The sequence below is a fragment of the Parus major genome, chromosome 19 (genome assembly GCF_001522545.3).
Source record: "Parus major isolate Abel chromosome 19, Parus_major1.1, whole genome shotgun sequence".
Taxonomy (NCBI): Eukaryota; Metazoa; Chordata; class Aves; order Passeriformes; family Paridae; genus Parus; species Parus major.
The window spans coordinates 7,188,985-7,202,221 of NC_031787.1; the positions used below are offsets into that span (position 1 = coordinate 7,188,985).

At 41.9% G+C, this 13,237-nt stretch overlaps 1 protein-coding gene across 7 annotated transcripts in view; it reads left to right on the plus strand.

Moving 5' to 3' along the window:
• The window catches only part of VMP1 (vacuole membrane protein 1), a 61,213-nt gene that overhangs the window by 5,839 nt on the left and 42,137 nt on the right, over positions 1 to 13,237 (plus strand). For all 7 annotated transcript variants that reach the window (XR_004499841.1, XR_001524550.3, XR_001524551.3 and 4 more), the window contains 4 exons: positions 1,611 to 1,712; positions 3,886 to 4,021; positions 6,338 to 6,428; positions 7,903 to 8,013. Coding sequence is in view for 3 of the 7 variants with exons in the window: in XM_015646560.2 (XP_015502046.1) it covers positions 1,637 to 1,712; positions 3,886 to 4,021; positions 6,338 to 6,428; positions 7,903 to 8,013 (414 nt within the window). In the remaining 4 variants the exon portion in view is untranslated. The remainder of the gene's footprint in view (positions 1 to 1,610; positions 1,713 to 3,885; positions 4,022 to 6,337; positions 6,429 to 7,902; positions 8,014 to 13,237) is intronic.

Below are 13,237 nucleotides of genomic sequence, written 5' to 3' on the forward strand. Positions count from 1 at the left end.
GAGGTTCACATTTCCCTGTGTCTGAGCAATCCCTGGCTTGCAGGTGACTGCAGAGTGATGCTGTAGAGCTCCCACTGCAGCAGCTCAGGCCTCTTGTCCTTGGCTGACTCTGGAGCCCTTTCAGCATTTCTAAGCTTTTTGCAAAGGTGTTTTGTTCATTTTTTAGGTGGTTGGGTATTCTGGGGTTCATGTTGCAGTGAAGAAAAGCTGTATGCATGAGCTGAGTTTCTGCTGCCTTGTTTAACCAGACAGATTTCTGTTTCTGCACATTTTGTGTCAGGGGGAGGTGTTGGAGAAAAGACTCCTTCCTTAAACCTCAGTGCTTTTGACTGCTGGATTTTAACTAAAACCTTTAATATTTAGATTCTAGCTAGCAATGCAAGTAATGCACAAGGCTTGTACCTGTTTAGAAAAACACCTGTCTGAAACTGACTTTTGAGACCCTAGAAATGTCAAATACAGCATCTGAAATCTTTGTACATTTTATTTAAAAATTCAACAGACTTATTGCACTCTGAATCCAAGGGGTGATCTCACTCCTGTTTACCAAACCTGAGTTGCTGCTTGGCAATTAAGATGAACATAAATCAGTGGGGAAGTATTTTTTTTGTAGAACTTTAATTTCTTCCACTGGACAGTTTTATATAACCTGTCATTTTAATATTGCACCACTTTTCTTTCCAACAAAAGCAGTGTATCAAAAACTGTAAATCAAGTGTGCTTACAGGGAGAAGTACAATGCAAATAAAATGCTTTAGCTTTAGCTCTTTTCCAAATAAAACTCCAGAAACTGTTTCAAGATTCAAGGGAAGATTTTTAAAACAAAGAGTCTGACTGGTTACTCTCTTTGTCTTTGGTTGCATAAGAATTGTCAGCTGTTCAGGTTGGTTTTTTTTTTTTAAAGAAAAAAAAAGGCAGCTCTTGCAACACTCTGGTTTGTGCTGGCTCCCACTTCTTACATTATTTACTCCTCTGGATAAGGAAACCCACATCTGTTCTTTTGGGGTTTTGTTTTAGGGCTGATCTCTCTAGAGGGAAGCTAAGCCAGCAGAGAGTATGGACAGTGTCAGCAAAGCTTCCATCAGAAAGCTCTTGTCCTCTGAAGAGTTTGCTTTTTGTGCTTCAGAGACACCAGACTGTGCAAAGCAGGAGATGCAGCTCCGTATCCTGGTTACCACACTGAGGGCTAATCTTTCAGCCAGGGAGGTTTTTGACATAGTAACAACGTGCCAAGCTTTAGTACCAGGTTGAGGAGCACACCTGAAGCACCAATCTAAGGATGGAAGTGAGGTTTGTATGAAGCTCTGCTGCTCCTGGAGCCCAAACAGTGGGTTAGGTCGTGGAAGGGGTTTGTTTAATGAGCTTTTGTTCAGCTGTTAGAAGTGAGGGAGTTTTGTCATTTGAGTGAAAAATTTAGAATTATGTAGGTGGAAATGTTTTAATCTTTGTCACTGTGGAGATTGAATCACTTTCTCCTGTTTGATGGTGTAATGCAGGATGAGTGTGAGTTGGATTTGGAGAGCTGCTGGGTGTTTGTGTGTATCCTTTGACTGTGGAGTCCTCCTAACCAGAAACACACCTTGTCCTTTTTGGGTTTCTTCTGCTCTTAGATCTCCACACGTGACTGATCTATGAAATGGCAGAGAATGGCACAGACTGTGACCAGAGACGCATAAGAATGAGCAAAGAACAGCACAATGGGAACTTCACAGGTAGGTGGAAAATCACTTTGTGTTCTCAGCTGGCCTGTTTGGGGTCTAAAACCGCACAGCATTGAAAAGGAATTGATTTTGGTTTTCTCTTGAGGCCAGGCTGGATGGAGCCACCTGACCTAGTGAGTGGCACCTCTCGTGGAATGAGATGGGCTTTAAGGCACCTTCCAAACCAAACCATTCTGGGATTCTGTGGCTTTATGCCCACACAATGCAAAGGGCCTCAATGCCTGAATCAATCTTAGAAACCTCAGTCTGCTCTAAACCTGAAGGATTTAGGATTTCAAAGCTGTGGAATAGATTCATTCTGTGTATTTCCATTCGCATTTCTCTTACACTCTTCTCCCCTCCCAAAGTTCTTGATCTTTTGTTTACATACATTTAAACCCCACAAAGCTGAGCTGGGTACCAACAGGGGCTACAACAACAAAAAAAAGCCCTAAAAAAATTCAACTCTGTTGGCAAATGTGTGGCTGTGGAAGTCAGGCTGTACAACCCCACCCTTTGGCACTGAAAAGTTAGTTCTTGGTAATAAAAATCTGTTTTACTCTGGGACAGATCCAGTTATTAGTCTCCCAATTTCTAGCTGTTCTGTTGAAATACAATGTCACTATAATTTATTGGTTTCAGTGATAAATTACCAACAAAACAATTTTAACTACTTCACCTCCTGCCTCTCCTCTGTTTCTCCTACTGGTATGTCTGAAGTAGCCTGGGGTTAATGTTTAGAACTCACGAAAAATAACCTGAAAATAGTTAATGAAGATTTTTGTATCGCTGAATTATCCATGCTGTGTAGTAAAGCATGGAAATTATAATCATCTTTCTTTGTTTCCTGTCAGCTTTGAATGTGCCAGTTCCATATTTAATTATGTTTTGTAATCAAGTGATTTCTCAAGTTGTGTGCAGTCTTACACCATTGTCTTTTACGACCTTTTACTAAAAACAAGGTCGAAACATTTTTATTACACATATTAAACAAGAAAGATTAACTGCATGTTTGTATGTATGGAACAAATTAAAGCCTTTTACTTAAAGACTTAAATCATTCTGCAGCTGAGGAATGTGGATGTTCTTCAGTATTTGCCAGGATTTCTGTTAGTTCATCTTAAGCAACTGATGTTACAGCTAAGGAGTACAAAATTAAGTGGGCTGTGTGACTAATGAGATCTGCAGTTTCTTTGTAAATATCAGCATCTGATAAGGCAAAATGTTTCCATGACTGGAGTAAGACTGAAAGAATACATCCTGGGTTACAATATGCTGGAGACCAGATTAGATTAATATTTTAAATGCAACAGCTTTTTGAAAATCTAAAATTTATTAATTTTATTACAATGCAAAATAGAATACATGTGTTGTGATTGTGTAATGGTGTAACACAATGGTGTAACAGACACAAGTTTGGTGTCTGTTTGGATACAAGTGTATTTTTTCATTGTTTACTGGTATTATTTTTTAAATCTTATTCCAGAATTTGTTTTCTTTAAAAGTTTAAAAATTATTAGTGCTCATTAACTTGACAACCTTTGAACAAACCTTTCTCCTCCAAAAAAAATCAGCTCAGGGATTTTATTCATCTTATTGTGAACACAAAATAACACCTTGATTAGAAAAGCCTTTTTGTGAGCAGGTCCTGGGCTGGGTTTGAGCTCGATCCCAAAGCAGCTCCTTTCCATGGGAGGAGTTTGGGAGAAGCTGGACAGGCTCCTGTCTGGGAGGGCAGGTGCTCTTATCCAGTTACACCGTGGCTGAGGGGCATAAAGAGCACGTGTAATTCCATCTGCTGGAAGTGGGAGGCTGGGAATAGCTCTGCTGGAAAAGAACCAGCTCAGAAGTTCTGAGGGAAATGTCCCTGCAGCAGGTGCTGAGGTCACACATGACCTGGGGTGGTGGCTGTGCCCTGCAGAAAGGCTGCTGGGTGCCAGGCCTGGGGCACTCTGCTTCCCTGAGTGCCAAGGGGGAACAAACCACTGCATTCCCTGGATGTCACCTCATTCCTGAGGCACTGGCAGCAAATGCTTTAGGATCAGGAGAAAAGATGACTGAGAGCTCACGTTAACTTCCTAACAAATTTAAAAAAGAAAAGAATCTGTGTATTTTTGGGTGGGATAGCACCTGACCTGCCAGCCTGTGCTCTTACATATTTTTTTTTTTTACTTTTCATTTGCAGATTCCTCAATGTTGAGTGAGCGGAAGCGAAGGGAGCGAGAGGAGAGGTTGAATATTGTACTGTGGAAAAAACCGCTTGTTACCTTGCAGTATTTTTGCCTGGAAACTCTAATAAACTTGAAGGAATGGACCATAAAGTAAAGATCATTTCTTTAACTTCTACTAAGCGTTCTGGGCAAACCCATGCTCTGATTCAGTAGGTCATTCTGACATCTCACTTTCCCTGATGATTCACAACTTGAAAACTGTTTTTTTTCAGAGAACATGTGTATTTTTGTCCCTTAAAGGTGGCTGCTGGAACATCCCACACTTGTAGCCGTGCTCTCAGACTTTCTGCCTAAATTACATAAGCGCAGCAAGGTGCTTGGGGGAGAAAATGTCAAACTGCCTTCCTGAAGAGTTGAATATTCCAATTTGAAACGGTGGGACAGTGTTTAGGGATCCTTAAGGCCAAGGGATACTGTGCTTATAGCTGCAGTGTTAAGCACTGACTTACTAATACAGGTATTGGCATCACCGAGTCTTCAAATAGCTCAGCCAGGGCAGAGGTCAGGGTTCTGTGGAGCTTGCAGTGATGTTTATGATGCTGTAAAGACTTTGCTCCTCTGTGGGCCCTTTTACAGCAGGAAATGATTTATTAAGCCACTTTCCCTGAGTGTTATTTTCACACTGGATAAAACCAGCTTTTTTTCCAGGGAGAATTTGTGAGGAGCAGTCCTGCCATTCCTTGCCAGTGCTGAAATGCAGAGCCAATTCTTGAGGCGCAAGGCCCGGGGGTTTAGGCTGCCAAAACATGAGTATAATTTGCAATGAAAATGCCAAGAGTAGCAGCCATCCAGTGCTTGTGTTGGTAACTGGGCTCTGTTGTGTTTGGGACTGAGTTTACAAAGCTTTTCCCAGTCAGGAGACAGGATCTAATGTCACCTTGGGTGACTCCAGCTGTTGGGCTGCTCCTCTGCAGGCTGAGCTGAGCCTGCTGCTCAGGCTTGTGCTCACTCCCCCTCTGGGCTAGGCTGGAGGTGCTGGCAGTTCAGATTTACTGACAGAAACTTCTGTTTTCCATTTTCTTTTGAAATTATTTGTATGAAAAATACCAGGTTTATGTAGTGATGTCTTAATTCTCTTTTACACCCCACACACCCCCAAAAAATTGAACCCCCCAAGCCTATTTATTTTATGATGATGTGCATTCTTTCAGACATCATTAGGATTTATTTCTGAGAACTTTTTTACTGGGTCTGACATCAGTAATTTCTGACGATCTCCAAGCATTTATTTAAACTAAGCAGAAATAACATTTGAGGATTTATTTTAAGACCTCGGATCTTATTTGGCTTCCTAGACATCCAATTCTGCTACAGATAGCACTTGCTTCCTCTGCTGAGCAGCACATTCAGTTGTCTGGCACTCCCCTGACAGAATCTTTGCAGAAAATAACCCTGGCTATTACATGCTATTAAGTTGAGACCTCAGAGTGACTCTTAATGATCTCCTGTATTCCTTTGCATAAATTGTGTTTTGAAAGACAATCATTTGAAAATTCAATTGTCACACTAATGTAAGCAGAGTAGCTTTAAAATATTTTGAGTGCTCTTTTCAGTTTGCTTAATATGAAATATTCGTGACTGTTTTGCTGTATTATGCCTCACATTTCTATCTATCTAAATAGATAAGTTATGTTCATGCTATTATAGTCTGGGAATTTTAAGTGATGCTAGCACTTGCTTTTTTATATATCATTAGGTGACAATATAATAGTGTTCTCTGGAAAATAATAAATGTATTTACTGATCTACTGTGTGTGGCCACATACACATCAAGCAGAAAAATAACCCCAGTAAAACCATGCTCAAAAATTATTTTGTTGCAAATTACTTTGGAAAACACTTTTCTCCCTTTACTCACCTAATGCTTCAGAGTTACTTAAAATGTATTTATTACATTTGGAATTGTTACAAGATTCTAATTTTAATAGATAAGGGGAAACAAAATAATGTAAAGATTTTTTCCTGTGACTGTCACTGTGGTTCTGCCCAGCAGCAGAGTTGGAAATCAGCATTTCTGAATTCTACCCAGCTCGTCCTTGCCCAGGGCCAGTGCAGGGCCTGCTTTGCTCTCTGCTTGGCCACAGCTGCTGTTCAGGGCCTAGGTCTGACTCTTGGCTCCAGAAGCTGAATTGTTTTGAGCTTGTGTTTGTTTTCAGACAGTTACTTTGTTTTTCTTTATTAAAAAATAATAAAATATGTGTAGCTGAACTTTGATCTCGCTTGACAGCGACGCAGAGATTTTTCCCTAAAGAGTAAAGGCTCCCCAGATACCTTCTTGGGAGGTTTACACTGCTGCCATTGTCCCTGCTGAGCACATCCAGGCAGCCCCAGTCCCCAGGAGTAGCTGAGTTACTTTGAAATGCATGCTTAATGATGAAAAACCCTAATTTGCCATTTGTCTTTAAGATTGTGGCGTCGGCGAGGGCTCCTGGTGTGTGCGTTGCTGGCACTGGCGGTGCTCACAGCCCTGTACTACATCGAAGGAGCACATCAACAGGTACCACCTCTGCTTCCCTGACTCACACTCCCTTCCCTGTGCTGGGAACTGAATGAATTCTGCTGGGATCTCCATGAATTTATAATGTGTCTTTTGAGTTGCTCACTAAGGTTTTGTTTCTCAAGTCGTGACTGCTCTGTTGGGTGTGCGTGAGTTGTGTTTCAGAGGTGGGGAGGGATGAGCTGTGTTGTATCATTTGATCTGTTCTGGTGGATCTGGAGGTGTTCCTGAGTAAAGCACACCTCAGGTGCTGCAGCACTCCTTCACAGCAAGCTTTTAACAGTGGTGGGAGCTCTTGGGGGAAATGTTACCCTGAGTCATGGCAGAGCTTCGTGATTCCCAAGAAGTGATTTCTGTGGAAGGGTCTCCTGCCCAGCTGGGACAGGCACATATAGAGATACAAAATGCTTTCATGGTTCAAATTCTGTTTCTAGTTCTGTGCTGCTTCTTGTTGTTTTCAAATGGTCCTTTAAAGGCTTTGTGGAGATTTGGTGAACACAAAGCCTGGTGCTTTCACAGCACTGGAAGTGTAAGACATGGCTTAAGCTTAGTGATGGTGGTGTCTGCACCTTTCCCTTCCCCATTTCTCTTGGAGTTTCAGATTTTCCTGGAGGACAGACAGGTCTTTTAAAAACCAATTCCAACTGATGTCACAGCTCTGAAATGAGCAGGTTCCCAGTTCCAGAGAACTTGCTTCCATCCCTCCTGCTGTGGTGTGGCACTGCCTGCCTGAGGGATCTGCAGTTCTGGAACCCAAGTCCTGACTTCAGGTTTCCTTGAGCCTGCTGGGAGGAAACCTGATCCTCTGGGACTGCTGAGGGAGTGTCACCCTCAGGTGACAGTGCAGGAGGTGTCACTCATGTGCACTTGGCATTTTCAGGATGTTTTTGTGCCCTGGCAGGTTGGAGCCCGGATAAGAATGGTGTAAACTTCACCTTGGTGCTGTTGGTTCATGGGTGGTGTAAAGTAGTGTCCAGAACTTGCTGTGACTTTCCTACATCCCTCATTTCTGAGTGCAGCACAGAACCAGTATTTTTATGTTTTCTTAAAAGTAACAGTCACTGCTCCAAGATGCAACATCCAACAGACTCACTGGAAATGCAGCTGATTTTATTCCTTTCTTTAAGCTGTTCAGACAATTCCCTGAACTTTCTCGGTTCTACTTGACACTGTCTGGGGCTTGCTCCTCATGGGCCTGTTCTGGATTTCAGCCTCCTACTATTGAACCTGAATTTCCATCTGTCTCCTTGGAAACTTGCTGATTCCAAGATGTGAGGGGTTCTTTTGAAAGTGCACTGTTTCCTCAACATGTCTGTGCTGTCAGTGTAATAAGTTGCAAACAGAAGTATTTAGGAGTGTATTTCAGTTGTTATGATCCAGATAAATGTCTGGATTAGCTTGTAGCTTAATTTTTCTCCCTTGGAGATATCAAAATTTACATATTTTTTCTTTTTTTGTGACTTTCCTTGCTCAGTATGTGCAGTATATGGAGAAGAAGTTCTTCTGGTGTGCCTACTGGGTAGGATTGGGCATCCTCTCCTCTGTTGGGCTTGGAACAGGTCTCCACACCTTTCTGCTCTACTTGGTAAGAATATTTCCACACCATGTCCTTTCTAAACTGAGTACTTTAATTATTGCATATTTTAAAAGAGGTGAATAAATAACTTTCTGCAGGTTCTAAACACCTCTCAAGTTTGTGCTCTGGTGAATGCTTCTCATGTTCTACACTGCATCACCTTGTTCTGTAGTTTGTAAGCTCTGTGTTTGTTGAACTGTGGATTTTGGCCTGCTGTTGGTTAATCCTCGCTTTGAAACAATGAGCCAAATCTGCAAGCTCTGTTCTCTAATCTCCTCATTTAAATGAAGCCTGTTCTACTGTGTGCAGCTCAAGTGTTTCCATTTAAAGTTTTTCAGAGTATTTTTTTAGTAGCTTAAAATGATCATTTTTCTAACTGAAGCCAGCAAAACAGGCAGCTTGTTTAAAGTTCAGTCTGTATTAATTTTGCTTTGAAAATAATAGCAAGAACAATGTTTTTCTATGAAGATAAAATATGAAAATTTGCATGATGTTGTTTATCTCAACTTAGCTATGAAAGTCAGGGAAATGTTTGGGTGTGTTTTGCTTTTGGCCATTGGATTAGTTCCTGGGTTATGAAACCACTGTCCTGGATTGAAGAAAAGGATTCATGGCCACAAAATAATTAAAACCAGTTCATGCAACAAATGTCATCTTGTATTTGGAACAATTACAGATGTTTACTTTCAGAGCTGCTTTAATCATTAACAATAACACAGAAAACACTACGAGAAACTCCTGCCTTTCCCCCCAGCAGGGCAGTTTCTGGGAGATGGAATGGCATGGGATGAGCAGCCTCAGAATTACTCTGTGTGTAACTTCTGTCCTAAAGATTGTGGAAAGGAATTCCTGCTAAACAAAACCAAGTTTTTGCATTGAGCACTGTCAGACCCCAGGCCACTCCAAGGTGATTTTGGCACATGAAATCTTCCTAAGACAGCATCACTTCTTTTCTTATAGGGGGTGGAACATTTCTTTTACTCTAGATTTAAAAATCAAAGTTCTAAATTACTTCAGTGTAGTAAAAATAAACTCCATAATGCATCACTTTGATTATCCTGTGGGATATGTGAACCTTGTGGAGGTGCTTAGGCCAGGACCTGAGCTGACACTGAAATCATTTCTAGAAAATACAACTTCTCAGTTAGTTTTTCAGTAACTTATGGTGGGTGTTTGGGAGGTTAAACAGCCTCTCAAAGGTTATAGGGATGTGTCACCCAGGAAAAGAAATTGAGTTTAATATTGTTAGGGAAGGTATTTATTTGTAACATAAAAGGGAAGGTTTCACATAACTTTGTTAGGAGGGGGAAAAAGACTGAGTAGATTATACTGAGTAATTAGAAGGTGGTTATAGAGTAAAATGTAATAAAAATGTACTATCAACATCTAAAGTGTAATACTACAGGAGAAATACTGGTTTGCTTTAAGCACAAGGCAGATAAGCATGTTCCTGTTTCACTGAGGGAATTCCATGAAGGCAGTGAGTGTAGGAAGAACGAGAAGCCAATATTCGTTTCCCTTTTTTTTTTCTCCTGAGCAAGATTTAGTGATTAGCATGTCTGCTCAGGTCAATTAACACGTTCTGGGCGCTGTCTGAGCATCTCATGGTTTACACCTCGGTGGAAGCCACGCGGTTGTTGCCACTAGATGGCAGAGGGAGTGTAAAAACAGCAGCTCCTGGCCCTAGCAAACCGTGTTTGCATTTGAAGTACCTGAACTGTTAATATTCTTATCACTGCAGCTGTACCAGCAAGGTGTGCATGGAATATGTTATCACTGTGGTGAAACAGTGCTTGATACCTGCTCAGTGGGAGAGGGAACAAGGAGTACTAACACGAGGCTACTGCTGCAGCTTTTTGGGGTGAACTCTTTCAGAGAAGTGTTCTGAATTTAACCCATCTGGAAACAATGCCATTAGAAGCTCCAGCTCTCAGAGGGAGGAGTTGTAACTATTTTGCTTTGTTATTTGTACAGCAGTTTCCTCTAAAAGTAGAAACGTGACACATTAAGTCGGGCTCTCAATATCAATTTCTGCATTACTATTGATCTGCTTTTCATGTTCCATATACTTCATATGTTTTCATAATGGTAAAACTTATTCTGTTGACTCAAAGAAATAAAAAGTTACAAAACAAATCCTCCCCTGCTTTAGTGCCTGGATTTGCTGGCAATAGAAAAGAGACCCAGTAAGTGCTTTCAAATTGCTTTTAATTAATTGCTCATTTTAAAGCTGTATGTACAGGGAGATTGTTGGGAATGCAATTACACGCTGGGAGAACAATGCCCTTGGGCCCACCCATGTGGTGCTGAGCTCTGCTGGGACTTGCAGCATTGTCTGTGCCACCAAGGGAGGGCACGTGGAGGAATTGATGGCATGTAGGCACCTGCTCAGGCTCCTTCATCTGTCACACAGGTGCATCTGAATTAAATAAACTGGATTATCCATTTACTGGATATGGCCATTCCCAAGCTGGGCAGGCCGTGGAAGTGGTTATGCAATGGCTGCAGTATTTGAATGACTCTGATGTTTGCTTTCCCTGACCTGCTTAGCAGTTTGTCCAGTGTTGAAAACTGGTATTTGTCTGGATCCTCAGAGCATCTCTCTCACCAGCTGCTTTTTGGAGCTGCATTCTGGTGCCAGGAGAGATCCCGGGGTTAGCTGAGAAGAGAGCACTTGGAAACAGTTTGCTAAAAGTAGAATTTAAAGCAGCCTCAGTGTGGGAGGGGTGTTGCTGCCTCAGGATCATTTCAGTTCACATCTGATTTGGGATTTTTTTGGTCACCAGTCCTTGGTGCAAGAGTGGCAGGTCAAGCATGTCAGTTTGATACCAGGCTTTTAATTGCTGTTCCTGTGATTTGAGAGCTTTCTGTATGTTAGAAAAGGCCTGAACATTGATGTGTCAGTTCCTTGTTTAATGTTGCTTTCTCAGTTGTTGCCAGCACTGGATGTAAAATCTGACATGGCTTTTTGGGAAACAATTCTCGTGCTGCACTTGGCACTGAGGGCTGGCACAGAGCAGATCTTCAGTGCAGGAACAGGGAAGCAGGCCACTCTTCCAAGAATCCTTTCCATTCTGACACTTTAAAAACAAGTCTGCTGGCTTATTTTCCTGAAGCCCATTAAAAGTTTTTCACAATTCTTTAAAAACAACCCTTAAAAATAGTAATCATGATGTGGTTCTGTAGGAAATAAAACTATTATGATTAATGACTCTAAATACTGGTTTTAGCAGTACATGGCTTTTTCCTCGGTCCTGAGATGTTTTCTGTTGGTGGTAGATGAAAATACGAACAGCATGAATCACCTCATTACCAGCAGAGGATGGCTGAGGGTAGCTCATGAGGAATTTTTGGTGTTTGTAAATCTCTGAAAGATCTTTGCTGCCGAAAATGAATGAATGAGGTGGCGGTGCCGGAGGGCTCCGGAGCAGGGGACAGTAGGTGGAGAGCTGGGCTGGGATCACAGGCTGTGGCCATCCCCACCCAGCGCTCTGCCTCGTGCTTTGGTTTCACTTCAGCTCCGAAAAACGGATTGTCAAAGACGTGGCCAAAATAAAAAAAAATTGCTTAAAACGAGTGGTTAACACATCGCCTCTCCCTGGGGATGTGAAATCCCTGAAGGGATGAGTGGCACCGAATTCCTCACCCCTCAAAAGCTCAGGGCGAGCTCTGTTTGCACTGTCGGTGTTTTTGTTGCTTAAATGTGGATTTTGTTTGGTGGGGGTTTTTTTTTGCTTAAATGTGGATTTTGTTTGCTGCTGCTGGAGCCGAGGGGGCAACTGCTAAGGGGGTTTGTGCTGGTGGCCGGGCCCTGGGCGAGCACAAACAGGAAATGTGAGCTACAATAGCAATGCTTGTGCCGAGGTCCAGCCCGGATATTTCAGCGCTGCAATATGTGAGTTTGTCAGGAATTCTTACAGGGCTGCTCGGCAGCAGAGTGGAAGAGGGCACGGCAAAAATAAAGAGTAAAAATGTGTCTTTTAAAGAGAAAAGTGAGTCAGAAAGGCAGTCCCCTTATTGCCCGTGCTGCCCTGAGAGAGCCGGGCTGGGTTTGTGTGGCTTTGGGGGCTCAGCATCTCACTTTCATTCTGAATTGGTTCCCCTCAGCCAGGGTCACACTCTGGCCTCCCCAAACAGTCACAGTTTGCAGCTGAAATGAACCCTGTGTTGGCCCTACCCAAACTGGTTTAGGTTAGAATTTGAAGATTTGAAAGCCGGACACTTGTGCAATAATGAGTCCATTATCTTGGAAAAAAAGATGTTGGTGGTGTAAATAATTTTTAAAAAAACAAACCCACACAAATAAACGGTTTCCTGTCAGGACTACTGAAAGCTTTTTAAAGTCAAACTTAATTCCTTTTAGTTCTCTTGTTCCCGGAGCTGAGCTTGTAAGAGGACTGTGATAAAAATTACTAAAGTCCCTCTTAAAAGAGAAGCTCACAAAACAGGACTTACTCCACTTTTATGAAATAGACAGAATAATTTCGAAACCCACACAACTTATTCTCTTTTTTTTCCCTCCATTTACTTCCTCGTGACTAAAACAGGAGTATTTTCATAGTAATTATCAACTTCAGGAGAGGTTTTGCTCTTTCCACGCAGATCATTCAAAACTACTGTGAGTAACCCAGAAAATGATGGTTCTGTGTGAAAAGGAAAAAGTGAGAAACAAAAGCTGAGCTGCCTGAGCCAGGTGGGAGGTGCAGCAGTGCTCCCCTTCCCAGAGCTGAATTCTTTTTGTGAAGTGAGGTGTTCTTTCTAGCCCTCACTGTTCTCCAATTCACACATCAACTTGCAAGCCTAAAACAAAGGAAATAAAGGGTTCTGTTTAATACCTGTGCTCACATTACTGCTATTGAATTGCTGAGGTGGTTGAAAGAAAAATACGTGGAGGGTGCAGAAGACAAAAATTACTTCTAAAATAACTTGAAATTGAGCCTGTTTGTGTTAGGGTCCTTTTTGTCTCTTACTCTGTCATTTGTTTCTTTCCTGTCTTTAAACTACTTCCTCCAGCTGTCCTAAGCTTTCTACAATGAACTGAAATATCCTGGAATACATGAATCAACATAAAACTTCTTTAAAAATCACTTTTTGTAATTATCTCACCAGAAATTCCTGCTTACAGCACACCTGGGCCTATGTTCTGCCTGAAACTTCAGTATTGATATTAATAATGCTCTGATGAACTGGGAGGGTCTGCTGAATTAACTGGACACTGCTGCTAAATCAGTTG